This window comes from Hemicordylus capensis, chromosome 3, assembly GCF_027244095.1.
Source record: "Hemicordylus capensis ecotype Gifberg chromosome 3, rHemCap1.1.pri, whole genome shotgun sequence".
Classification (NCBI taxonomy): domain Eukaryota; kingdom Metazoa; phylum Chordata; class Lepidosauria; order Squamata; family Cordylidae; genus Hemicordylus; species Hemicordylus capensis.
Genome location: NC_069659.1, coordinates 308,487,744 through 308,512,138, shown reverse-complemented (window position 1 = coordinate 308,512,138; position 24,395 = coordinate 308,487,744). Strand labels below are relative to the sequence as shown.

General features: G+C 41.7%; 1 protein-coding gene across 2 annotated transcripts in view; it reads left to right on the top strand.

Moving 5' to 3' along the window:
• Window positions 1-1,297: 1,297 nt before the first annotated feature.
• The window catches only part of FARSB (phenylalanyl-tRNA synthetase subunit beta), a 41,561-nt gene continuing 18,463 nt past the window's right edge, over window positions 1,298-24,395 (top strand). The window contains exons 1-13 of one of the 2 annotated variants that reach the window (XM_053308679.1): window positions 1,369-1,447; window positions 2,197-2,330; window positions 3,090-3,145; window positions 4,405-4,559; window positions 5,136-5,208; window positions 9,922-10,037; window positions 11,416-11,566; window positions 13,407-13,515; window positions 15,699-15,769; window positions 16,728-16,789; window positions 16,884-16,935; window positions 22,821-22,882; window positions 23,877-24,084. In XM_053308679.1, coding sequence (XP_053164654.1) covers window positions 2,258-2,330; window positions 3,090-3,145; window positions 4,405-4,559; window positions 5,136-5,208; window positions 9,922-10,037; window positions 11,416-11,566; window positions 13,407-13,515; window positions 15,699-15,769; window positions 16,728-16,789; window positions 16,884-16,935; window positions 22,821-22,882; window positions 23,877-24,084 — 1,188 coding nt within the window. In that variant the 5' untranslated portion in view covers window positions 1,369-1,447; window positions 2,197-2,257. Of the gene's footprint in view, window positions 1,448-2,196; window positions 2,331-3,089; window positions 3,146-4,404; window positions 4,560-5,135; window positions 5,209-9,921; window positions 10,038-11,415; window positions 11,567-13,406; window positions 13,516-15,698; window positions 15,770-16,727; window positions 16,790-16,883; window positions 16,936-22,820; window positions 22,883-23,876; window positions 24,085-24,395 lie in introns of both variants that reach the window. The other variant, XM_053308680.1, reaches the window with a different exon arrangement.

The window sequence follows — 24,395 nt, the reverse complement described above, 5'->3', positions numbered from 1 at the left end:
CTCCCGCCACTTTCCCCGCACTGGCATCAGCTTATTTAACAGCCCATCAGGGCGGCACCGTACCTCCCTGCTACCCCGTTGCCCTCATCTTCTGGATATGACCGCAAGTTATCAATGCACACACGCGTGACGTGCATGCACCCGTGCCGGCACATCAGCAACTTCCAGTCAACGGGGCTGCAAGGAGGTACGCTGCTGCCCCGATGGGCTGTTTAAAAAAAACAAAGGTTAACTTTACATCTTTACAGGGGGTTACTGTAATCATCTTTACTGTAATCACCTTTACAGGGGGCTACAAGGAGGTAACTCCCTGTAACGGGGTTACAATGGCATCAGGTTAGTTACAAAGGCATCATCTCATACTGCGCGGGAGATGGCTATGGTAAACCCCTCCTGTATTCTACCAAAGACAACCACAGGGCTCTGTGGGTGCCAGGAGTCGACACCGACTCGACGGCACACTTTACTTTAGGCACAGTCTGGACAGAACACCGGCGGGAATCCGAAATCACAGCCTAGGCAAGCTGTTTCCCAGCAGCTGATATCCAGAGGAAAACAGCCAGTTAAATAATTAGTGGACGGAACATACAGATATTTCAAGTGAATTCACCTTACTAAGAGTACCCGTGTGTCTAAATCATTTGAAATGACACAGTTATGCTGAAAACCCAGCGCAGAGATCCGCCACGCACAACAAAACCCACAGCAGACTGCAGCAAACATGAGCGTATTCAAATTATCACCGCCATCGCTCCTTCAACAGCCCCGCCCCTCGTCCGCACCCAATTGAACACATTATGCTCCGTTCCGTTCTACGAAGACGGTTCATAGAGCTACCAAAGCGGAAACCAGGTGACGGATGTTACTCGTCTCGAACGCTTCTCTAACTCTATGTAAGGCGTAGTATCACTTCGCCCTATCCATCAACGAGTGGTACACTGTAGGGTTTTCTGACAGGCTAGTGTGTTATTCTCCCCTACCACATCAGATTTCAGTACTTAGGGCGAAGTGATACTACAAAGGCAGTAACAGAGAGGACTCCCACCGCCCCTGATGATGTAACCAAGGACTAAGAGACGTCACTTCCTGAATTTTAGCTGCCCAAGCTCTGCCTGGCCAAGCTTTCGCCCCTCTCGTCCATACTGTAGCAGGGACCGCAAGAATCGATTAGTGCTTCGCCAATATTCATGACAAGCTCACGTTCCTGTGTGAGACAGACAAGGGGAAAGGGAATCTGAGAGGCACATTTAAGTCTGGCAGAGGTTTGAACAGCACCCACTAAAAACTGAAGGTTAGCGCTGAGCCAGCAAAGGGGCTTTCCTTCTCTACAACCCTCATGACGCATGCGTAGTGGCGCCCTTGGCGAGACAGCTGCTCCTCCACGCAGCCATGCCGACTGTCAGTGTGAAGCGGGATTTGCTTTTCCAAGCGCTGGGAAGGCATTACAGTGAGTCGGAGAGGAGAGGGCAGGTCCTTCTGCATCGAAAATGGTTGGGAACCTCTGGATCGGATGTGGAGGGCTGGAGCAGTGGGGATAGTCGGCTTATTAGGCCCGAGGGGTTGCTAGGGAAGCCGGGCAAACGAGAAGGCAGGAGGATGAAAGGGGGAACATGGGTGGCAGGTTTCAAGCTGTATGAGAGAAGAGAAAGAGAGGGCACAAGAGGAGCAAGATGCAGCATTTGCAGAGGATTCGACTTCTAATCTAGTCCTGCTCAACGTCGGCCCTCCTGCAGATGTTGGCCTACAAAGCCCATAATCCCTGGCTATTGGCCAGTGTTGCTGGGGATTATGGGAGTTGGAGTCCAAATACAGCTGGTGGGGGCAAAATTGAGCAGGCTTGCCCTAATCACAGCCTGGGGAAAGGATAGCTGGCTTGGGGACCCCTCTGAGGCAGGATGTGCCATTACACCCTGGGGTGGCCATCCTCTTAAGTTGTTCTTGGACTATGTGGCAGGTGGAAACCACATGTTCTAGAACCCCAGATTTTGTTGAACTACAACTTCCATCATCCCCAGCTGTAGCTGGGGATGATGGGAGTTGCAGTTCAGCAATGTCCAAGCATGACTAGTTCTCCTTTGCTAAGCATGGTCTGCTCTGGTTTACAATTGAATGGGAATACTACATATGTGAGCACCAGAGTTCCTACTAAGGCATGCACATGTGTGTGCACTCACATGATTTTTGATGTCCGCTCAGTTAATTATAGATCCCGCTCAGGTTGAATCAGGAAGGCCCCACTCTGAATGCATGTACACACATGAACAAAATTCCTGCCACCCAGATCAAAACTCAATTCTGCACATCAATGAAAAAAATTAGAGGAAACACTGGTGAGCACTGCAAAATATTCCCCTTAACTTTGGAGAAACTGCAACCAGTCAGTGTAGACAATACTAAGCTAGATGGACCAATGGTCTGACCCAGTATAAGGCAGCTTCCTTTGTTCCTAGCAACTTTGGCAACTATTGCCTAGCGCCCATTGCCTGCACTTTCCCTCTGACACAGATATAATTCCCACAATTATATCTCCTGTTGTTCTCAGTTGGGGATGATGGGAGTTGTAGTCTGGCAACAGCTGAAGAGCTCAGGTTGGTGACCCCTGCCTTGTGCTCCCCCCCCCTTTTCTGTAGCTGGGGAAAGTATAGTCCAACAGCAGCTGGAGAGCCTCAAGTTGGCCACCCTGCATTAGGCTGCTCTTAGCTCTCAGTGGGGCTACAGAATGCAGTTTCTCCCTGTAACTAAAGGAAATAACTGCACCCACATATTTACTTGTGCAGTGAGGTAATCTTTGAAGGGCCACTTCCCAGTGCCTCTTTGAAGATGAGGTGAGTGGTGACCACTGAGCAGGCCGCTTATCTGGCTCTTAAGATATTTTTCTTCAGGTGCCAGGTAGAAAGCAGGACTGGAAAACAGAATGCCTACCCAAATAGGGGCAGGAGGTACTTAAGCAAAAGTACTTTCTGGCCATTTCTGTCAATACTTCTGAAGTAACTTCTTTTTTAAAAAAAGGATTAAACTATTTTTACTTTTAAATATTGAATAAATACAATTAATGCAAGCTAGAACTAATCAAAGGCACTTCTTTTCAGCGGATGAAGAATTTGATGAACTGTGCTTTGAGTTCGGTTTGGAACTTGATGAAATTGTAAGTTTATTTATTTATTTATGTATGTCCCATTAGCTTTTAAAGTGCATAAGGCGTAGCATGTGGAGTCCAGCTGCTGTCCAGCAAAGCCACTTTCTTGAATATACTTGGAATCCAATTTTGCAAACAACTTACTATTAGAATGAAGTCTCATAACAAATGTTTGTTTTGCATTTTCTTTTCAAATTCTCAGTCCTATTTAGCTTTCCAGACACACTCTATCCTCACCCCCAAATATTCAAGTCACCAGGTAACCTTTTAAAGAGTCTGTTCCTATTCTCTTCCTACCAGCCTTATTCATCAAATCCATTACGGTCAATGACCAGTAATATTACAGTCAATTACCAGTATTCAGGAATCTTTTTTGAGCAAGGTTATGAAAGGTCATTCAGCTGAATACCACTTTTCCATTTTTCTGGCAATAAAATAAAGTTCTACAAACACAAAGAGAAATAGATTGTTTATCTTATGTGAGAGGGTATCGGAAAGTAAGCAGTACTTAATCAACATTTCTAGCTGTTTCTAGTGCCCAATAATGTCTTTAGTAACACTGAGTTACAAACTGTGTTTGAGTAAATTTGATGATTTATTATAACAGAGTTCAAATTAATTGATGGATATAAAATTCTTCAGAGCTTTGAGATTTTAGAAACTTAGAAATTCTGACCTATTAAATCCATCCAGCTTAAATTATGTTCCTTAGTAATAAAACTAGGGTATTGCTGATTCTTTCATTATTTTAGTGTAGTGTGTTTTAGTATATTTCTGTTATTAGTATTGGACTCAGGCATTCAAATTTCATAAAGTCTATATGCTTACCTTGCATGCATGTGTATGCAGAAATTGCCTGCCAACGTCTAGGCTAATGTTGCATCAGCAGAATGTCACTACCATGAACTTAAGGGATATTGCACAAGCAAAAGAGGTCCTTGCTTTGGTGCTGTAATCCTTTCAATCATGAAAGCAACATTCCACTGAGAGGTGGAATCTAGTCTGGATGTCAGCCACTGGCATTCGTTGTTTGTTTAAAAAGTAGATTTGGATCATGATTTGTGATCTGTTTACCCAATTTCTTCCAAGTTCCTCCAAATTTTACTTAGGAAAATTGTTTGTTTTTTGTAATTTCTAGACCAGCTTTCAGCATAAAACTTCCAGGGTGGTATACAGTCTAAAAGTTAATTTTAAACCTTTGCCATAGGTATATGATTGCTGTTTGTGTATGAGGGCATATCAATCATATTCATTTTATTTCATTTCAGACTTCTGAGAAGGACATAATAAGCAAAGAGCAAGGCGATGGAAAGGCAGAGGGTGCATCTGAAATCATTATCTATAAAATAGATGTCCCTGCTAACCGCTATGACCTCCTTTGTTTGGAAGGTCTAGTTAGAGGTCTTCAGGTCTTTAAAGAGAGGTATGGTGGTATCTCAGGATGTTGTTTTTAAATAGTTCCTAACCTGTATTAGTCACTGGCTTACTGCTAAGAAACATTGATGCATTTTAATTAATAGCAAAAAGCAGCTGTTGCTAGTAGGTGAACATAAGAACAGCCCTGCTGGATCAGGCCCTAGGACCATCTAGTCCAGCATCCTGTTTCTCACAGTGGCCCACCAGATGCTGCTGGAAGCCACAGGCAGGAGTTGAGGGCGTGCCCTCTCTCCTGCCATTACTCCCCTGCAACTGGTTCTCAGAGCCATCCTGCCTTTTGAGACTGGAGGTGGCCCACAGCCCTTTTGCTTTTAAAGTACTAAACAATAATTAAATAAATATATGATGTTAAAATATTTAGAGTCTAGCCAGTGTCCTATGCATGTGAATGAGAGGCTGATGGAAGATAGCCAACTGGAGGAAAAACTTTGCAGTTGGAGACAGTGTGGGCTGAAGGGGGAAGTAAAGGATTCCGCAGGGCATGGATCATTCCCGTATTCTTTTGTAAGGGTGCTAAAATTGTCCATTTGTCTAAATGAAACTTCAATTCTCAACATTTTAGAATACGGAGTCCACGATACAAACGGATCATTCCACCTAATGGTGAAATTCAAAGGCTTACAATCACTGAAGAAGTAAGTAAAACTGCTTTTTGGTAGAATCTAATCATATCAGCTCTAGATAACACACTTTCTGTCACACTTTGTGTTTGCCTTGAGTGACTGATTTTGGATAGGGACATAAGCAAACCTGCAACTGTGACATTTGCTTTATGCAGAAACTTGATTTATGGTGGCCAAAGTGTGTTAACATTTTCTAGATACATTTTTCAAAGTTGTTCAGGCTTTTAGCCACCGCAGCCCCTGCAAAGCTTTTAAAATCTCCAGACAAGACATCACCATCCACTTGGTTCCAAACTTGATTTTAGGTGTGAAATGATGCAAGATAAAATGAGACTTCCATCTGTGTCTTGTGACTGTGTCTGTGTTTGAGAGAGAATACATCATAGGTTTTTTTGCATCCAGATACAAAGCCAGCCATATACAATTTCCAGACATGTATAGCTCAAACCATTGTTCTAATCTCAGTATTGTCTTTACTGGCTAGCAACAGTTCTTCAGGCTTTTTAGCAGTGGGATGTGCATTATGGGTTGTGGCGATCCGGGAGAGGGTTTCCGGTCCTGGACCTCCCACAGGCTCATTTAAAAACCCTCTGGTAGAGTTGCCACCAGTCTCCTATGAGGCAAAACTAACATTCAAACTTTCCCTGTTCTATCAGGAACTAGGCTGAACTCAAAATATAGCCAAAAATGCCTTAAAATCTTTATGAAGAGCATGTAGCCAGAGCAGGCACGTGGGGAGACAGAACAGAGCACACTTCCAGCGAGATCAAGTTTAAAACAATCAAAAAATAGTTTATTTAAGTTTACAGGCAAGCAAAATGAAATGGCTAAAATGCACAAGCGAGATATCTCTCTTCCAATCTGCTGTTAGACATGAGGCTTGGTAATTCTTAGGTCTTAAATTACAGTTCAGAAAACTTCATCATGGTGAAGTCTGTATGTTCCCAGGAGCCATGCAGCCTGGTCTCAGCTAACAAAGCTAAACTAACACAAAAGTAACATGCTGAAAACAGGAACCTCAAGGGTCCCTCTGATGACTGACCCCACCTAACTCTTATTACACAAAAGTTGGCTGGATCCTTTATAGGGACCAATATATAGGGAAAGCTAGTTAGAGATTACAATCTTCTTCTTGGAGATAGGCAAAACAGTCAAAAGCTTAATGTTTTTCCTTAAGGTAGCAGGTTTCCAAACAATAGGAGCAAGATTCCTAACCGACTAGTGAGAGACCAAAAATCCAGAAAGGAACAACCAGGCCAAAATTGACTTTTGGAATTGAGGGAAGTTCTGGTATGAAACTTGAATGCGTTTTAAAGCCAAACAAAGGCCCATTCTGTTACATGGAGGGGCTTGTTTTGTTTTGTTTTGTTTTTTTGTTTTGTTTTGTTTTGTTTTTAAGGGAGGCTGTTCTGGTTATATTGCAAAATACTTTTGTAAAGCATGAGAACATTAAATAAATTTGGGTTAAAGATAAAGGTCATTGGCATCATGCTGTATATGAAAAATCTATGCATTAATTAGAGGGGATTAATCAGTGGATTTTGTTATAGATAGATATCCTTTATTACGGTTATCAACCAGACAATCATCATACAGTTTACAGCAGACAGTAAGAGCTTACATAAAAGTAAGCATCTCTTTGAGTATTTTACGAGCTATAAATAAAAATTTAGCCAAATTTAGAGCAATGAAATCATAATCAGACAAAAGGTGCGGTAGATAAAATATAGCAGTATGGCTGTGATAACTTAATAAAAAAGGCGAGATGAAAACTATTTTGGATATCCTTGTAAAATGAACGGTAAAGCAAAACATGCACAGCTGTTTCAGTGGCACCTGTGCCACAATGGCATAGATCAGCGGTATATTTATTTATTTATGATATTTTCTTAAACTTCCTTCTAGTACTGTGGTAGGGAGTGCCTTCAAGTGAGTAAGAGTCATTGCTCTCCTGAATTTTAATGTTGTTAAATGGTTTAAATAGCTTGCAGGTCTCCGGGGGATGAGTTGATTGGACATAAATACATCTTTTGTAAGACTGGCTAGAATTGCCCTTCAATACTCCTGTACTCTCTGCTTAAGTGTTCTTTTGGCCTGATCAGGGCCCATCTTAATAAATTCTTCCTGTGAAAAGCCATAATAAGAGTATAATAGCTACTCTAAAGGCCTTTTCCGCCTTGAATCATAAGTTATCAACTAAGGTCAGGGAAACTAACCCTACTGGATAGAATAATAGTCTTAGCCAGTACGCAAAGAAACACAGCTGAAGCTCCATCTCTACTCTAATTACCCCAGCTTCTCGACGAAGGACTACATTGGGGACACAGTGTGGAACTTGGAATATGGATCTTAAAAATTTTGATTGAACCGATTCCAGTAAGGTGCAGTTCTTATAAGGGCCAAGCTGGGCTCCATATAGGAATTATGCCGAGATTTTGACAGAAATAGCTTTATTGCAGCTGGGACAAATAAAGCTCCTTTGGAATAATGAAAAGATGTTATAGCAGATGCTGATTTCTGGGCATCTTGAGATACATAGTCCAAATGGGTGTTCAATCTGCTGGAAGACTGAAAGACTACTCCCAGATATTTGAAGATTTTGACTTGCTCCATTTAGTAGCCATTCGAATGCAATGAACAAATTTTAGGGTACTTGGTGAATATGAGGATTTTTGTTTTGGAGTAATTAATCTCCAAGGCTTCCTCTTTACAATATAGAGCAAGAAAACTAAGAGCACATTTTAGCTCAGTCTGCGTCTGAGAGAGAAGAACTGCGTCACCAAAATTGCAAAAAAATTGCAAAAAGCAAAATGTTTATTTGCTAACCTTGGTGGATGATAAGCCAGATTATTTAAGTGAAAAGCCATGGAGTTAATGTAAAAATTAAATAATAAGGGCACCAAAATGCGCCCTTGTTTGACACTCTTCAAGCTGGGATTTCTTTAGTGAGATGACCCCAAGCACTACAGCATACTTTCAAAGTAGAATTTTTTGTGAAGTTTATATATCAGGAGTAATAACCATTTATCTATGGAGGAGTTCTAAAATTTAGACCACAGTGTTTTCTCTAGAAAATGAATCATACACAAATATGAAATCAATGAAGGCAGCATATAATGCAGTACTAGATTTAGGAGTATACTTTAGGAGTATACTTTTCTACCGGGGAGGCTTATGTGTAGCTCAAATATTTGTCTGATCTCAGGCCAAGAATTACTTGGCATCGTCTGATATTGCTAATGGATCTGCCTACTCGTAGCTCCACCCACAATTAGCTCTACCCTTTATTATTACCACTGGCTCCATCCATTACTTGCTGTGTCCATTGCCCCACCATTTCCAGGAGCCACCAGCCACCACTGATCATCCCAACCATCTGCAAGACTGCATTTGTGAGAACAATCGTTTGATTTAAAATAACCTTAAAACTTTGCTATATGAACAGAAATGCAAACTTAAAAATACAACAACAATATCCAAAACATCAGCAAGATATAAGCTAGCATTCAGAAGCCTAAATAAGCAATCATTTATGCCCAAAGAGATAGTGGAAAGGAAAGAATCTCCTATCTGACATTTTTGCCATGCATTGTTTGGGTAGACTCCTCCCTACCTCCCAAGTAAATAGAAGCTGGGGTTTGGAGACAGAGCCCAATCAGGATTGTGGCCGTTAAAGCCTCCTACCTCATGCTTTGGTTCTCATCTGGGTGCTGTTTATGGCAGTTTTTAAAAAGCACATTAGTGAAGCATATACCGTATTTTACGGACTATAAGACGCTACGGACTATAAGACGCACCTTAATTTTAATCCAGTTTTTCAGAGTTTTAACATAGTAAACTGTTAAAACATATAAGACGCTCCTGAATTTTGGCGGATATTTTTCGAGGAAAAAAGCGAGTCTTATAGTCCATAAAATACGGTACTTAACATAATGTGTATCTTGACCTCTAGTGTTAGGATTTACACAAAGTGGTATTGTATAACTGGTGTATTGTAACTTCTGGGTCTGGAAAAGAACTGTTTTACTCCGCTTATGTTTCATCGTGTTAAAAGTTGTGTTCATGCTTTCAAGAGCCTTTGGTCATGATGTTTCCTGTGTATCTCTCGGTATTCTAGTTATGTCTTGATGGAACAATGATTTGTGTTTAAATTGTAAAGAAACCAAGACACTGTTTGCTGTGAGTACTCACAGTTGTGCTAACTCTGAAGCAAGGAGAACTATTGGTAAGAGTTAGTGGCTGGGATCCAAGGTGCTGTTTAGATATGCACTAACCCAGGGAAATGCTTAGCTTTGAACAGCACACATCCATGCTATATCACAAACTGTTTTCGAAGCTCCCATCCATTTCAAAAGCAATTTGCCATGTGACATGTGAAGCTTTAGACTGTCTAAAATTCCTTTGGGGCTTAGAGAACTACTTCCATAACCTTTTGAGTTTTGTGCAGTTTCCCCACCACTAGGTAACTCTTAGATTCAGGGACTTGTGGGGAGGGATAGTGAAATGTATTTATTCGTTAATATGTTTAGACTGTGGTCTACATTATATACATAAAATAAATAAGAGTAATAAAGTAAAGAAGATAAAATACAGCAGCATCAGCAAGCCAGGCATTTTTGTGCTTAAAAGCAAGGACTTCTGAAACTAAAACTCTGTGTGTTTAGATTGCTTAGTGGTAGGATCAAATTGTTTGCCAAATGCTCATTGTACCCTTAAACCTTCCAGACCAGCCAGGTCCGTCCTTATGCTGTGGCTGCAGTTCTTCGTAACATAACCTTTGTCAAGGATCGCTATGATAGCTTAATTGACCTTCAGGAAAAATTGCATCAAAACATTTGCAGGTTAGTTGGAAATCATCTGTGTAGCTGAACAAGTATTTTGAGTACTTTTGAGTCTTTTTTAAAAAAATGACCTAACCAATTACGTTTTGTAAATATAGCACTTTTTAGGCCTCTGCTTCTGGCATGGCTGAATCATTGTGCCGCATGAAGGCAGCTGCTCACAGCATGTCTGTCTCTGTGCAGTACCATGCACAGAGAGAGACCTTCCAGTCCAGGGGTAGCCTCTTTGATAGGAAGCGGAGCCTTGTACTGCCTCAGTGACTGCTGGTGGCACGCAGGGGGTGTGTGTGTGTGCAGGAAACATTTGGGGAAATGCTTGAAAGGATTGCCCTTCCCAGCCCTCCTTGCACAGAACTCTCACCACAAGCTGTCCTCCACCGTGGAAGCACACAGGGCCGCATGGAAATGGGTGCTCTGTGAGCAGCTGCCTTTGTGTGGTACTGAGGGGATGCTGCGGATTATTCGGCTTCAGCAACGCCCAAGCAAAGGCCTAGTGATTTGGCACATTAGCTGAGGCAGTACTTTTACATTTGTTAAGCAAAATAGCTATCTATCTATCTAATTCTCTTAAACGTACCTGTCACTAATCCCATGTGTGGCAGAGAGAGTTCGCGGGCGAGCTGCTGGGGAAAAGGTGAACGGGCAGGCTAATAGACAGCCGGCGGCCGAGAGAGAGTGGTGCTGGGAAAAGCGGTGGCTTGGGGGGTGGGGGTGGGAATGGGAAAGCGGTGGGGGGAGTTGGCAGTGGGGGGGGGAGTAAGAAAGTGGCCGGGGGGGGGGGGTGGGTGGGCAGGAAAGTGGTGGCTGAAATTTCTTCATTCATTCATTCATTCATTTATTTATTTATTTATTACATTTTTGTCCCGCTCTTCACCTAGTGAGTTTTATGATTGAATGTGGATTCGAACTCAGGTCTTCCTGGCCCTAGTCCAACACTCTAATCGCTACGCTATGCTGGGCTGAGAACAAGGGAGGGAGCTGAGAAGTCGGGGAGAGAGCCAAGAGGGATGGGGGAAGGCTGAGAATGAGTGGGGGGAGGAGGGGGAAGATGCTCTGCGCCCAGGCCAGCTAGTTCTAAATTAATAGTTTTGAACCTTTTCCATGGCATTTTAAAGCATTTAATCATTAAAAGAATGGTTTTTAGTATAGCTGCAATTGAGAAGTCTTCTTAGATGCAAAATGTGTTGGTGCAGTCACATTTGATTTGCAGTTTCTTGTGTAATAATTACACCTCATTTAATGTGATTGGAATGCGGAATGAAAGTGAATTAATATTTCTTTTAAGATTTTGTGTGTTCGTGTTCAAGCAGCATTATCTAATGGGGATTTTGGGAGTGGCTGGAACCTTCATTTCTGATTTTTCTTGTTTTCCTTCTAGGAAAAGATCATTAGTAGCAATTGGTGCCCATGATCTAGACACAGTGACTGGACCATTCACATATACGGCTAAACCACCATCAGAAATCAAATTCAAGCCCTTGAACCAGGATAAGGAGTACAGTGCTTCTGAAATCATGGAGCTGTATAGGGTAGGTGGCATCATAGCAACAGGGCACGTTTCCAGAGAGACTGCAAGTGTTAGCAGGGGTAAACTATTCCCTATGTAAGCCTAATTTTTTTAAAATTTGTTTTGCTTAATTGCTTTTTAGTTTACTGATGTTTTCATTGGGCAAGATCCAGACTAAGTTAGTCATGACTAAGCAGCACCATTGTAATAAATGGGAGAAGTTATTCCTTTGCTAACTTAGTCTGATTTTTGTCCATTGTATGTATCATTGAATTTAAACCCCAGTTAACTGAGCCATGATGCACCTTTTAAAGTGATGGCTCTCATATTTAGCAGGAGGAAAGCAGCTGTCCCTCTTTGGCAGCCATTTTATCATACATTTTGCTGTGTGAATTGCTTTGAAAAGCTTTTTGCTTAAAAGCAGCATCTATATACTTAATTCTCATAGACGTGCCGGTGGGGATGCGTGGCAGAAGTCACATGTATGGCGGAACTCTCGCGAGAGTTCCGCACATGCGGCCAGCAAGCAGTTTGGGTGGGCGGGGGAAAGCAGCGAGGCCAGACCTCACTGGGCTGGGTGCAGAGGAGGTGTGAGGCCGGCTGGTTGGCAAAGCCGTGCTGGTGTGAGGAGGCAGCCGGCAGGCAGGCGAAGCCACACTGGCATGATGAGGCGGCTGGCTGGAGGAGGTGGTGGCAGGCAGGCCGGAGGCGTCTGTCAGGTGGGCAAGGATGGGGGGGAAGAGTCAGGGAGAACTAGAGGTGCAGATGCTCTGTGCTCAGTCAGCTAGTATATACTTTACAATTGATCAATAATTGTAATTTTTTACAATTTATTACAAAAGCAATAATTATGCTTTTTTATGGGTTTTGTAAACTGGTTGCAGACTTACATATCCCTGGGCAAAAGGTGATATATAAATAAAGTACATGTAGATGAAATAACCTGGAGGAGAATATGTGGTTATCTTTTCCTCAACTTCCTCCCCTTTCTCTGTTTTCTTACTTGTGGCTATTTTTAGATTGTGAGTCCGCTGGAGGCTGGGAGCTGTCTCCTCATTATTTGTAAAATTCATGCACACACATAAATGATAATAATTTAGAGAATTGTATAATTAGGTCTCTGTGCCCAATGGGACGCTTGCATTTAGCCCTCCATGTCACATAGGCAGGGTTCCAGTGTTCTCTCTCTAATTTTTTTCATCTGTGTGTGGAATGAGTTTTGTTCCGAGCGGCAGTATCAAGGCAGTATGTGCATACATGCATTTAGAGTGGGGCCTTCCTAATTCAACCTGAGTAGGATCTAAAATTAAGCAGACATTTAAAAATGTGTGAGCACATGCACACCTTAGAGAGAACACTGGAGGGTTCAGATTAGCACAGAATCTTAGTTGAAGCCGAGCGCTGTGTGACCTTCCTCAGCCCTGGAAGCATGTGCTGCCCTTCTCCCATTCTCACGTGAGCCTCTACTTCCTTTCTACATTAAGGTAAAGTTTTCATGTGGATGGAAGCGGGGCAGAGTACGTTCCTGAGGAGAAGTGCGCTTGGCTTCAGCTGAGGTTTTGCTCGAACCTACCCATAGAAAAGCACTTTTGAAACTATTGAGTATTTAACAAACAGTTTAGCATACAGAAATACAATTCAGAAGTTCCAGATAGTTTAATATCTAAATGTGAAGTGCATGAGTGTTTTTTCCTAGCAAAACTGTTTAGTAAAACATTTGCTTCAACGCAAAACATTTGCTAAAAGCATAAGCAGCATGGTTTCTTTGTTTAAATCAGTTCTGATCTCATGCTTCTGCAATTAAGATAAAATACCATGCAGTGACTTTATGAGGAGATTAATTTGTGCTTCATTTATTTTAGACGGATTGCCACATTCGGCATTATCTACACATTATTGAAAATGAACCACTTTATCCAGTTATCTATGATAGCAATGGGGTTGTTCTTTCAATGCCACCAATAATTAATGGTAAGGTTATTTGCTGCTTATGTGTTAATTTACTGCTGCCTGTTTCTTGTTTAGGAAGGGCACTTTGTTTCTGTTATGCTCTGTCTAGTTCATTGTCACTTTCATACAAAATTGTAATGCTAATTGCCATCCATGTCAATGAGCTTGGAGTGAAGCCTTCAGTATCCCTGTAAAGGAGGACTCATGGAAAATCAAAACCTCAGGGCCATTTCATACATTAAACAGCAACAAACCTAGATTTGCTGTGATTTTTTTTCATGAGTTCTCCTTTACAGTGGTACTGAAGGCTTCACTCCAAGCTCATTGGCATGGTAATTAGTATTACAGTTTTGTTTGCAGCTACTCTATAAATAATCCTAGTTGGAAGTTTTATCTTGTAGCTTTTCAACTGCTGAAATGATGGAAATAAATGAAATAAGTGGCTGCAACTGAAAACATCTGAGAAGCGGTTTTCAGTTGTACCCACTTGCATTGTTCCATTTATTTATTTTTTAAATGAATTTTTGGTTTTTATTTGGCTATAATATGAAGAGGTCATGGCTGGAACCCAATAAAGCAGCAATGCGTGCAGATGTGATGCTTCCTGATTGTGGAAAGGGAAGGACCCTATATTGTAGCAAATATCTTGCTGTAGGTGGCATTGTGGCACCATGGTTGTAAACACAGCTTCTGTAGACAGGGTCTCTTCATTTCAGTGAAACTTGCTCTTAAATAATGTGTTAGGCTTGAAAATTTGAATTGAAACTGTCGCCCATTCATGGGTTTTATGTTAACCACTCTGGGCTCCTTGGAGGAAGAGCGGGATATAAAATGTAATATAAGATGTAAAATGTAAATATTTAAAAAATTATTTGATTTGGCATGTTTGATATGTATTTTATAAAAACAAAATACACCTTATGAATTTTTTTGCTTTATAAATGTCTCCAAAGTTTTTGAAGTACCCAAGTAGTTGAACTGAAATATTTAATTAGGAGGGGGAAATCAATAAATGCATTTGATGTGGTTTAAATGTTCCAAACAAATTCAAATTATTTATATTGGAATGCTTGCAAATATCTTTACTCCAAGATATACTATTCATATATCAATAGTATAACAGATTTAAATAATTATGTGTAAAGAAGAAAAAATTGCTTTTTAGAATGCCCAAAAGGATGTAGTTACTACTTATCCACTAATTGTCTGGTCTGACTTCAGCACAGTGACATGAGGCAGAACATTTTCTACAGAAAAATGTGGTGGTAGAAAGGTTTTCACTTTGGAAAAGTGGCTGCCCCATATCAATACTCGAAATATCACAATTTTTATGCAATGAAAAACAGTCTTTTGAAAAATATTGATTTCCTAACCAACTGATGATTGTTATGGGTGGCATCCAGACTAGTCTTACACTAGCATGAATGCTGTTGTGTTAGCATGAGTGTGTAGTACAAGGTCACTGGGCAAAGCAATTAACTGTCCAGTTACAGTTTTTCTGTGAGTGCCACTGCAGATGCTACCCTTTGTTTAGCTGCTAGAGGCAAACTATTTCTTTTTCATATTGTCATGCATCCTCAAAGACTGGCATTCCAATTGCACTTTAACCATTTAATTTCCACCCAGGAACGTGATCACTACCCTTGAATCACATGTGTCCATAAAGCCTGCTGTAAAAATTGAGATGTCCTACAGCATTATTATTTTTTTAACGCTCTAGTGGTTAATGCCAGAATCTTAATACAAAGTTTTTGTATGCACATTATTATGAAATTATTGGCTTTCCGGTGAATATTTTGCACCTATGTCTACTGACTTCTTTTCCAGGCCAGGATTCAAAGAACTGCGTGCCTCCATCTTGATTGCAGAATCCATTCCTCCATATGGTAGCTTGATACCAAAAAGCTGCCCTAGAACTAAAGGGAATATTAACAAACATCCTGTTATGTGTTGTGAGGACTTGTTGGCTGCAGGGGGAGAGAAGGCTGGACATAACAAACTCTTGTATATGCCAAAGGGCACCTTGAAATGTGACCCAGATGCATATTTATGTTGTTACATTGTATCTTCAGATTTGCTAGTAGCACACACTATGATCGCTGTAAAATGTTCAGTGTTGATGTCGAACAGTATTGACTGTCTGTAGTCTAATAAAGAAGTCTACAACTGTGACTCCAAACAACTTAAATGTCTGTGTTTTCTAGGAGACCATACAAAAATAAGTCTTAACACAAGAAATGTGATCATTGAATGTACAGCCACAGATCTTACCAAGGTAAATGTGCTTCATAAAGAGGCAAAATATAAAATAAAGTCTAATTGTCACTTGTAAAGCAAGATTGAAATAATGAGGCTATTCTCATGTGCACTGGAAACCAGGCTAAGGGAGCCCAGCCTGGTTTCCAGTATACGTGTGAACTGCTGGGAGCCGTGTGGCTGCCGACGGCAAATGCGCTTAATTTCCCCTTCCGCTTAAACAAGGTTAGCAGAGTGAGCCTCATTATCCCGGCCCCCTTACCAGCTCTGTGATGGAGCCAGTAAACATGTAGGCAGCCGATGAGCCCTGGCGAGCTGCGTGCTCATGTGCGGGGAGAGCGGGTCAAGCCTGCTCTCCACGCTGCTCATGTGGAGAGCTTCAGTGTGTCATTCTGATAGTGACCTGTATTAATCTCTGGAAAAACATTATCAAAAAAGTAGATGTGAGTTCAGGTTGATGTTTTATAAAATAATTTACAAAGTGAACCTATTTGTCAAGTCACAAGATCATAGAATAAAGTAGTTGTTGGACAGCAGTATTTGACCTGCTGGAAGCTGAATTTTAGCTTGATTATTCTTATAGGACCATGACCACTCAAAGTTCTAGTGGCAGCCTTGAGCTGCATCCAGACCTCTAGCAGAGTGGCCTTCCATTGGCATTCCTTGAACCGAGGACAGTTGTGTTTACCCAAGGGGTCCTTGTATGAGTGAAACTCTTCCATTCACTAAAGAGCTCCCACTGACGGCATGCTGCTCCTCTCAGAGTTTGGATGCTGCCCCTTATCTCCATGCAATCAGTTAATTTGGTGGGTTTAAAAATATTACTTGGTTTTAATCATCAAAATAATTCCCTGCCCTTCACTTTGTGGGGAAGCCATTGTTTGTAAAACCTATCAATTTATCTTAAATAATATTTGAATTATTTAAAATATGTCACATATTTCTTAGGTTAAAGTGGGTATGTCTTCTTTCTTCAGGCAAAAATTGTCCTCGACATTCTTGTCACAATGTTCAGTGAATACTGTCAGAGGCCATTCACGTGAGTTAGTACAACGCTTTTTGAAATATGTGCATGTCTTTTGTTTCCTGCAGTTTCAACATGGTTTTTCATAGCTGGTTTTTTTCCCTTTCAGTGCTGAAGCAGTAGAAGTAACTTATCCCAATGGAAAAAGCTATATCTTCCCAGTGAGTATTATGGAAGTGACAGAATCCTAGCTAATTCAGTAAGAGTGTCCTTAAATATGAAATTATTGAAGGAAACCCCCCCAACCCCCCCCGCCTTTATTTGAAAGGAATTGTAAGCTAGAATGTGCCCTTGTGTTCCCCAGTGCTATGTGAGGTATTATACAATTACAGGGACCCAAATATCTATTATGTAAAGTAGATACAATTAGTTGTATCCTTTAAAAGTTAGTATTCCCAAGTTCCACTGAAATTATTTTAATTTTTCTGTACTTCATTATTCGCGGCTAAGGTGGCATCCAGAGTGATACACATTACACGGCATAATTTATTTATTTATTTATTTATTTATTTTTACATTTTTATACCGCCTTTTGTTAAAAGAAAACCCCAAGGCGGTTTACAAAAATTAAAAACATACAGTAAAAAGCAGTAAAAACATCAAGCTAAAAACAGGCATAAAAACAAGACAACAAATAAAAACACACAAGAACAGCAGTAAAAGACGATTATGTAAAAGCCTGGGTAAAAAGCCAAGTCTTTAAAAGCTTTCTAAAAGCTGTGATGGAGTCTGAGGAACGAATGGCCACCAGGAGAGCATTCCAGAGTCTAGGGGCAGCAACAGAGAAGGCCCTGTCCCAAGTGCACAACAGCCAGGCCTCCCTCATTGTCGGCACCCGGAGCAGGGTCCCCCCAGATGTCCTAGTCAAGCGGGCAGCAACCCTTGGGAGCAGGCGGTCCCTCAAATACCCTGGGCCCAAACCGTTTAGGGCTTTAAAGGTCAAAACCAGCACCTTGAATTGGACCCGGAAACAAACCGGCAGCCAGTGCAGCTCTTTCAAAATGGGGGTGATATGTTCCCAACGGGCAGCTCCGGATAGAACCCTCGCTGCCGCGTTTTGCACTAGCTGTAGTTTCCGGATATTCTTCAAGGGCAGCCCCATGTAGAGCATGTTACAGTAATCCAGCCGCGACGTGACTAAGGCGTGGGTAACCGTGGCCAGATCTGCCTTCTCGAGAAAGGGACGCAACTGGCACACCAGCCGAAGCCGTGCAAAGGCACCCCTGGCCACCGCCTCCACCTGAGCCTCCAAAAGCAGAGCCGGGTCCAGTAGTACCCCCAAGCTGCGTACTTGCTCCTTCAAGGGGAGTGCAACCCCATCCAGAACCGGTAAAATCTCCTCATCCCAATTGGCTCTCCTACTGACCAACAGTACCTCTGTCTTATCCGGATTCAATTTCAGTCTGTTAGCCCACATCCACCCCATCACGGCCTCCAGCCCCCGATTCAGGACATCCACCGCCTCCCTAGGATCAGATGACAAGGAGAGATAGAGCTGAGTGTCATCCGCATATTGCTGACAACTCAGTCCAAATCCCTGGATGACCTCTCCCAGCGGCTTCATGTAGATGTTAAACAGCATGGGGGACAAGACCGAACCCTGCGGGACCCCACAGGCCAACGGCCATGGGGCCGAGCAGTAGTCCCCCAGCACCACCTTCTGGACCCTCCCCTCAGGAAAGGACCGGAACCACTGCAACGCGGTGCCTCCGATCCCCATACTCGAGAGGCGGCCCAGAAGGATACCATGGTCGATGGTATCGAACGCCGCCGAGAGGTCCAGCAGAACCAACAGGGATGCACTCCCCCTGTCTAGTTCCCGGCATAGGTCATCCACTAGAGCGACCAAGGCAGTCTCAGTCCCATACCCGGGGCGGAAGCCAGATTGAAAAGGGTCTAGATAATCCGTATCATCCAAGACCCTCTGCAGCTGGGACGCCACCACATGCTCCATCACCTTGCCCAAGAAGGGAAGGTTAGACACAGGTCTATAATTGTCCAGGTTGGAGGGATCAAGGGAGGGCTTTTTTAATAGAGGTCTTACCACTGCCTCCTTAAGGCACGATGGCATCCTGCCCTCCCTTAACTAAGCATTAACGATCATCTCCAGCCATCTGCCTGTCCCCTCCCTGGCAGCTTTTATTAGCCATGAAGGGCAAGGGTCAAGAGCACACGAAGTCGCCCGCACACTGCCCAGGATCTTGTCCACATCCTCAGGCCGCACCAACTGAAAAGAATCCAAAACAACGGGACCAGATAATAAAACAGTATAATTCAGAATTATCATCAATTGCCTTCCCTATCATCAAGGTGGTACACAATACAGTATATAGCACAATACATATTTAAAATCCTATCAACTTAATTAACACACAGTCATAACACCACTTAAAGAATGGCGAGGCTCCAAAACTTTCTGCACACAAGGTGGGTGTGTTTCCTTCCACCAGCAGATCCGATGGGGAGCTGTTCTGAAGAGCTCCTCGAACTTTTTGGAGTCTGTGGAGATCAAAAGTACAGGCTATAAAACAGGGATCTTTTTCAGCCTGACCTGGAGATATCAGGGATTGCTCTTGGGACCTTCTGCATGTAAAGCATGTGCTCTGACATTGAGTGTGGTCCCTGTAAAAAGGCAAGCTGCAGCATTCTGCACTACCTGTAGCTTCCAGACAATTTTAGAGCAGCACTATGTAGAATGCCTTGCAGTATTCAGTACGAAAAGTTACCAGAGCATGGGTGGCTGAGGCCAGATCCTTGTCTGAGAAGCATCAGGCTCAGCAGCTAAAGCTGATGGAAAGCACCCTTGGCGGTTGTTGCCACCTGAGAATCCAGCACCAAAGCAGGCTCCAGGAGCACTCCCACTCTGCTGAGAACTGGTTGTCAGGAAAATGGTGGTTGTCTCACCATTATAACTTCTGTCTTGTCTGGATTAAGGTTCAGTTTGTTCATCCCTATTCAGGCATTTGTTCAGAAGTTGACTTATTGCTCCTTTTTTGTTGAAGATGAAAAACAGAGCTGAGTATGATAAGCTTATTGACAATGCAACGTTCTAACTTTCTCCTAAAGTTTGCATATAGATATTAACATCCATCTCTAGATCCACTTGCCAGTGCCATGTGCCCCCAACCCTCTGGCAAGCAGGAACCCAGCACCACACAGATCTCCTCCCCAGAGGTCTCATACACACTTCCATTTTTTGAGAAGGTAATAAACAGCAGGCATCCCTTTTTTGAACAGTTGGAGAGAGCTCCCACTGTTTCTTACTATCGCCAGATCCCAGTACAAATGAGAGAGAGTTCTGTTTCTTTCCTAAGCTCTCTTTGTGTGTGCCAGAAAAGGATCTGAGGGAAGTAGAGAGGGATTGGTGGTGACTACTACAGATAATGGCTGGCTAGTGAGCTAAGCCTAAATTTGTGGATCTCTGGATCTTAAAAAGCCCAAATGGAGCTTCATGTTACCCCACAGGACAAAGCTCAGATGGTGGAGTGGTAGTCAGAATATGCCAGATCAGAATATATCTCTGCCTGTGCACATCTTTCTGCCAGTGCACATTAACGTACCATTGTGGTATGCTGTAGCAGAAAGCAGGCTTGCATGAGTAGCTTGTGAGAGGTACAAAAGAAAATCAATAGTGTTGTGGATTGCCCCTGGTTAGATTAGCCTTAAACTATATTAGGAAACTGTAGTGTGTTAAGGATCCAAAGAGTCTACCACCAGATCCGTGTTCCTAGGGTATTGTAATAAAAATAATAGGAACTTGAGAGACAAAGTTTCTATGAAGATCCTAGCTTTTTCATTTGATCACTAGTAAAGCAGCATAAAACATAACAAAGACAAAACAACAAATATCAAATCAGAATTGTTTATGCAAGATATTACATAAGAAATTACAAGAAGCTTAGTCTTAATTCAGGATCTTATAGCTTCTACTCACAAGCTGTCTCCAAAAGCCAAACTGGAGGTGTCCTAAGAAATCCTGACATCCTTCTTAATCTGCCCTATTTTTTAATTTTTTTAATGACTACACAGAAAATAACTTGGTGACATAGTCAGCATTTGAGTTCCCTCTTAATACAGAACTAGTCACGTACAGTTTTACTGTTTCTTCTTTGATATATTGTTACTTTTAAATAAATAAATAGTGTGTTTTGTGTAGGTTTTAGATTTCCTTCACTAATTCTTATTGCAGTGGATTAAAGCCTTTGTCTCAGAGCAGCTCACGTGAGGGGGAAAAACATGCTGAATCATCCCTGGTGAGCTGCCTGGCTGGGCTTCTCATAAAACTAATCTATATTTTCGGTACAAAATGCTGCCACCACCACCCCTCTTATCGACAGAGCTTGAATCTCCCTGGGCGTGGGGTGGAATCCCAGGGAAAAATTATCTTTATTTTGCTATTGGATAAGTATAAAAACTGTCCACATGTAGGCCTACACATGATGAGAAAGCTGATAGCTGCTGAGCACTTGAGGATGCTTTTGCACCAGAGAAATCCCCTTTCCGCCCTCCCTTTTCCTTGAGTTAAAAACTCTGAGAGGCTTGTAAAAAGAAAAGGAAAAAAATAGTTTTATTCAGTTACTACAGAATGCTTCTGTCTGAGGCTTTTAGGTTTTAAATACACTCAAAAATACTTAGCCAGTTACCAGAATAGGTTGTCTTAGGCTTCAGTTTCAGGTTGCCTTTAGGCACACTTACAGGTTTACAGAATCTTTTGCAATGCCCTAGGTGGGTTGAGCAGAGGCTAGTGTATCTTATTTTAATTACATTGCAGGTAAACAATAATAGAACAGTATCAGGAATATGCAAAGTGCACAAACAAAGAAATAAGTATCTAATGCAAAATCTGACTAACAAACTGTTCCATATGCTGAATTCCCTTTTCCTTGCAAACTCACCCAACACTTGATGAGAATCAAGCTTCCTGCAATCCTGTCTCAAGGATCTGCAGAGTTATTTCATGAAAGAAACCTCCATGATGGCTCCTGCCATGAGGGAGCAAACTCCATGCCCCTCACTAAGCCTTTCTGCATGCGCTTCTCTCCAACAAAGTCTGCCTTTCTTGTTCCCAGAATTCCCAGCAACTGTCTCTAGGTCCCACCCACCTGGTGTACTGCCCTGGAGTTCACCAGCCTGTCAGTCGAGACAAGGGTTCACTCCCTGTTAACTCTTTCTTTCTTTCTTTCACATATTTTTATACCGCCCAAAACCTACGTCTCTGGGTGGTTTACAACAAGATAAAAAACAACATTAATACATTAGTTAAAAACAAAACCAAGAAATTTAAAACACAACAATTTAAAATTGTTAAAACAGTATTCTAAAACAACATTAAAAACAATCAAAACAGTTACAAACAATCAAAACAGTTACAAACAATCAAAACGGCTGCCCCTCCCTTTAGAGGGAGGGGCGGCTGATCACTACACTTATGTTTAAGAAGCAAGAGCAAACTTGGGCCCTAAAAACACATCCTGAAACACATAAACATTTCTTGAAAATGTTGAGTTTCAAGTGAAAAGATCTTAGGTTAAAAAGTTGCCATTTCTAGCCCTAACTGAACCAAATAAGGAAAGATGGGGTGATTTTATTTCATTATCCATGCCAACGGGTATCTGGTGTGTGTGATGGATCTGGAAAAAACTTTCAAGATCTAGAACTGTGTCTGCTTTTCTCTGGAGATGTTCACTGGCCATCATCTTCTTACTGCTTTGAGGAAAAGTGTCTTACCTGCTTGTGATATCATCGTTTAGTGCAGGAGCTTCTAACGCCTTTCAGCCACAGCAGGAGAAATTGTGGCAGGCATTGTCAGCTTTGACATTTATTGCACCAGAAGTTTTGGTGGCCACTAAAAGATGACTTTTTACAAGGATTGTGGTTCTTAATGGCTGTTAGGTAGAAGTGTTTAGAATGTTCATGGTCAGAGACGGAATACCTGCTGGCGTTGAAAAAATGAGGACAGCTGCTTTAGTCATGTGAAGAAATGCTAATGTTCTCAGAGGGAGAAGCAACTACTTTTATTCTTGAAAGCGTATCCCTTCTTTTGCAGGAGCTGGCTTACCGGAAGGAAAAAATAAAACCTGATATAATGAACAAGAAAATAGGAATTAGGTAAATTAAATACCCCCTCATCCTATGGAAAGCGTATGTAGTATGTGATTGACTGAATCTGTGACACTAATCTAACGCATGCTTTTAACACATTTTTGTCATGTAGTAAGATAGGCTATGCAGAACTAATCATGTGCTGAACTCTAGCTATGATTTGTATCATTTAGTTAACAGAACATCTGGTTGAGTAAAAAATGCTATAAATACAATTTTTCTGAAGCTTTAACTTTCTGTGAAATGTGCGGACTAAATCACTCAACTTTGGGTATGTGTTATGCATACTTACGGCCTTTGTGCTACAGACTAGAGTGCTAACATATTTCTACAAAATGCTACAGTGCCAGCTGCTTGCTTTGAATACACTGTGTATCAACTATTAACTACTGGTTTTCTGAGATAGGTTTGCATGACTGTTTAGTAGTTCCAATGTTGGATCAAGTAGGGCTATTGGATGAAAATAAATATTTCTGCAGTATCTATAAGCCTCTAAAAGGATCCCAGCACCCAAATTTTTGCCCTCAGAGGACCAAGCAGTTTCAGAAGGTTGTGGAAGGAATGCTCTTCAGGTCACAACTTTAAAGCAAGCACATGGTTGCCATCAATGAAGACCAACTCCTCCCTAATTGAAAATTGGGATATTTTTTACTGCTCCCAACTTTCTCCTGTAGTACACTGTAATGTTTCATAGAACTATTTGAGGACTTCCTAGGCATTATGTGTGAGGGGGAAATGTTGGCTGGAGTGGAAGCAGTTAGGATACATGCCCAAAACACCAGTGTTGGTGTTTTTATGATCTTTTGAACTAATTGGTGTTAGTAAAGACTGGTGTTACAGGTCTGGAGATAACTAAGCAAGCTGTAGAGCCTTAGCTTTTTTGGAACCGTGTGCTTGAATAATGTTTTATTTAAGGTGGAGGTCATTGCACAAATTAAAGGCAGTGACTGCAGAATAAAACCATATGATTTTTTTTTTAATGTTCTTGCTTTTGTTTTAGTGAGACTCCATCAAGTCTTGCAAAGCTGCTCACCAGGATGTGTTTGAAGTCTCACGTCATAGCGAATGGGAACAATATAGAAGTTGAAATCCCTCCCACCAGAGCTGACATTATCCATGCGTGTGATATCATAGAAGATGCAGCAATAGCGTATGGCTATAATAACATTCAGATGACTATTCCAAAAACATACACCATAGCTAATCAAGTAAGATTGCACCTTTAAAAATTCAGTCTGCATTGTCAGTTAAGTGATATGCCAGAGGGCTTCTTGGACGAGGTCCGTGCCCAGGGATTGAAACAATATTCTGTTATGTTTCATTGCAAGGGGAACATACCATAGCAAGGATACAAAACAGATGCCCAACTGATCTGAAAAATGCCAAAGACGAGCAGTGGATGAGATTTGAAAAAGCAAAAGTTTTAAACCTGGAGCTCATATTAAATCTCTAATTAGGAATTATATTTCCTCAGTAAAGACCAGATGTAACTTGTTGGGATTGCTCTCTTTTTGTCTTT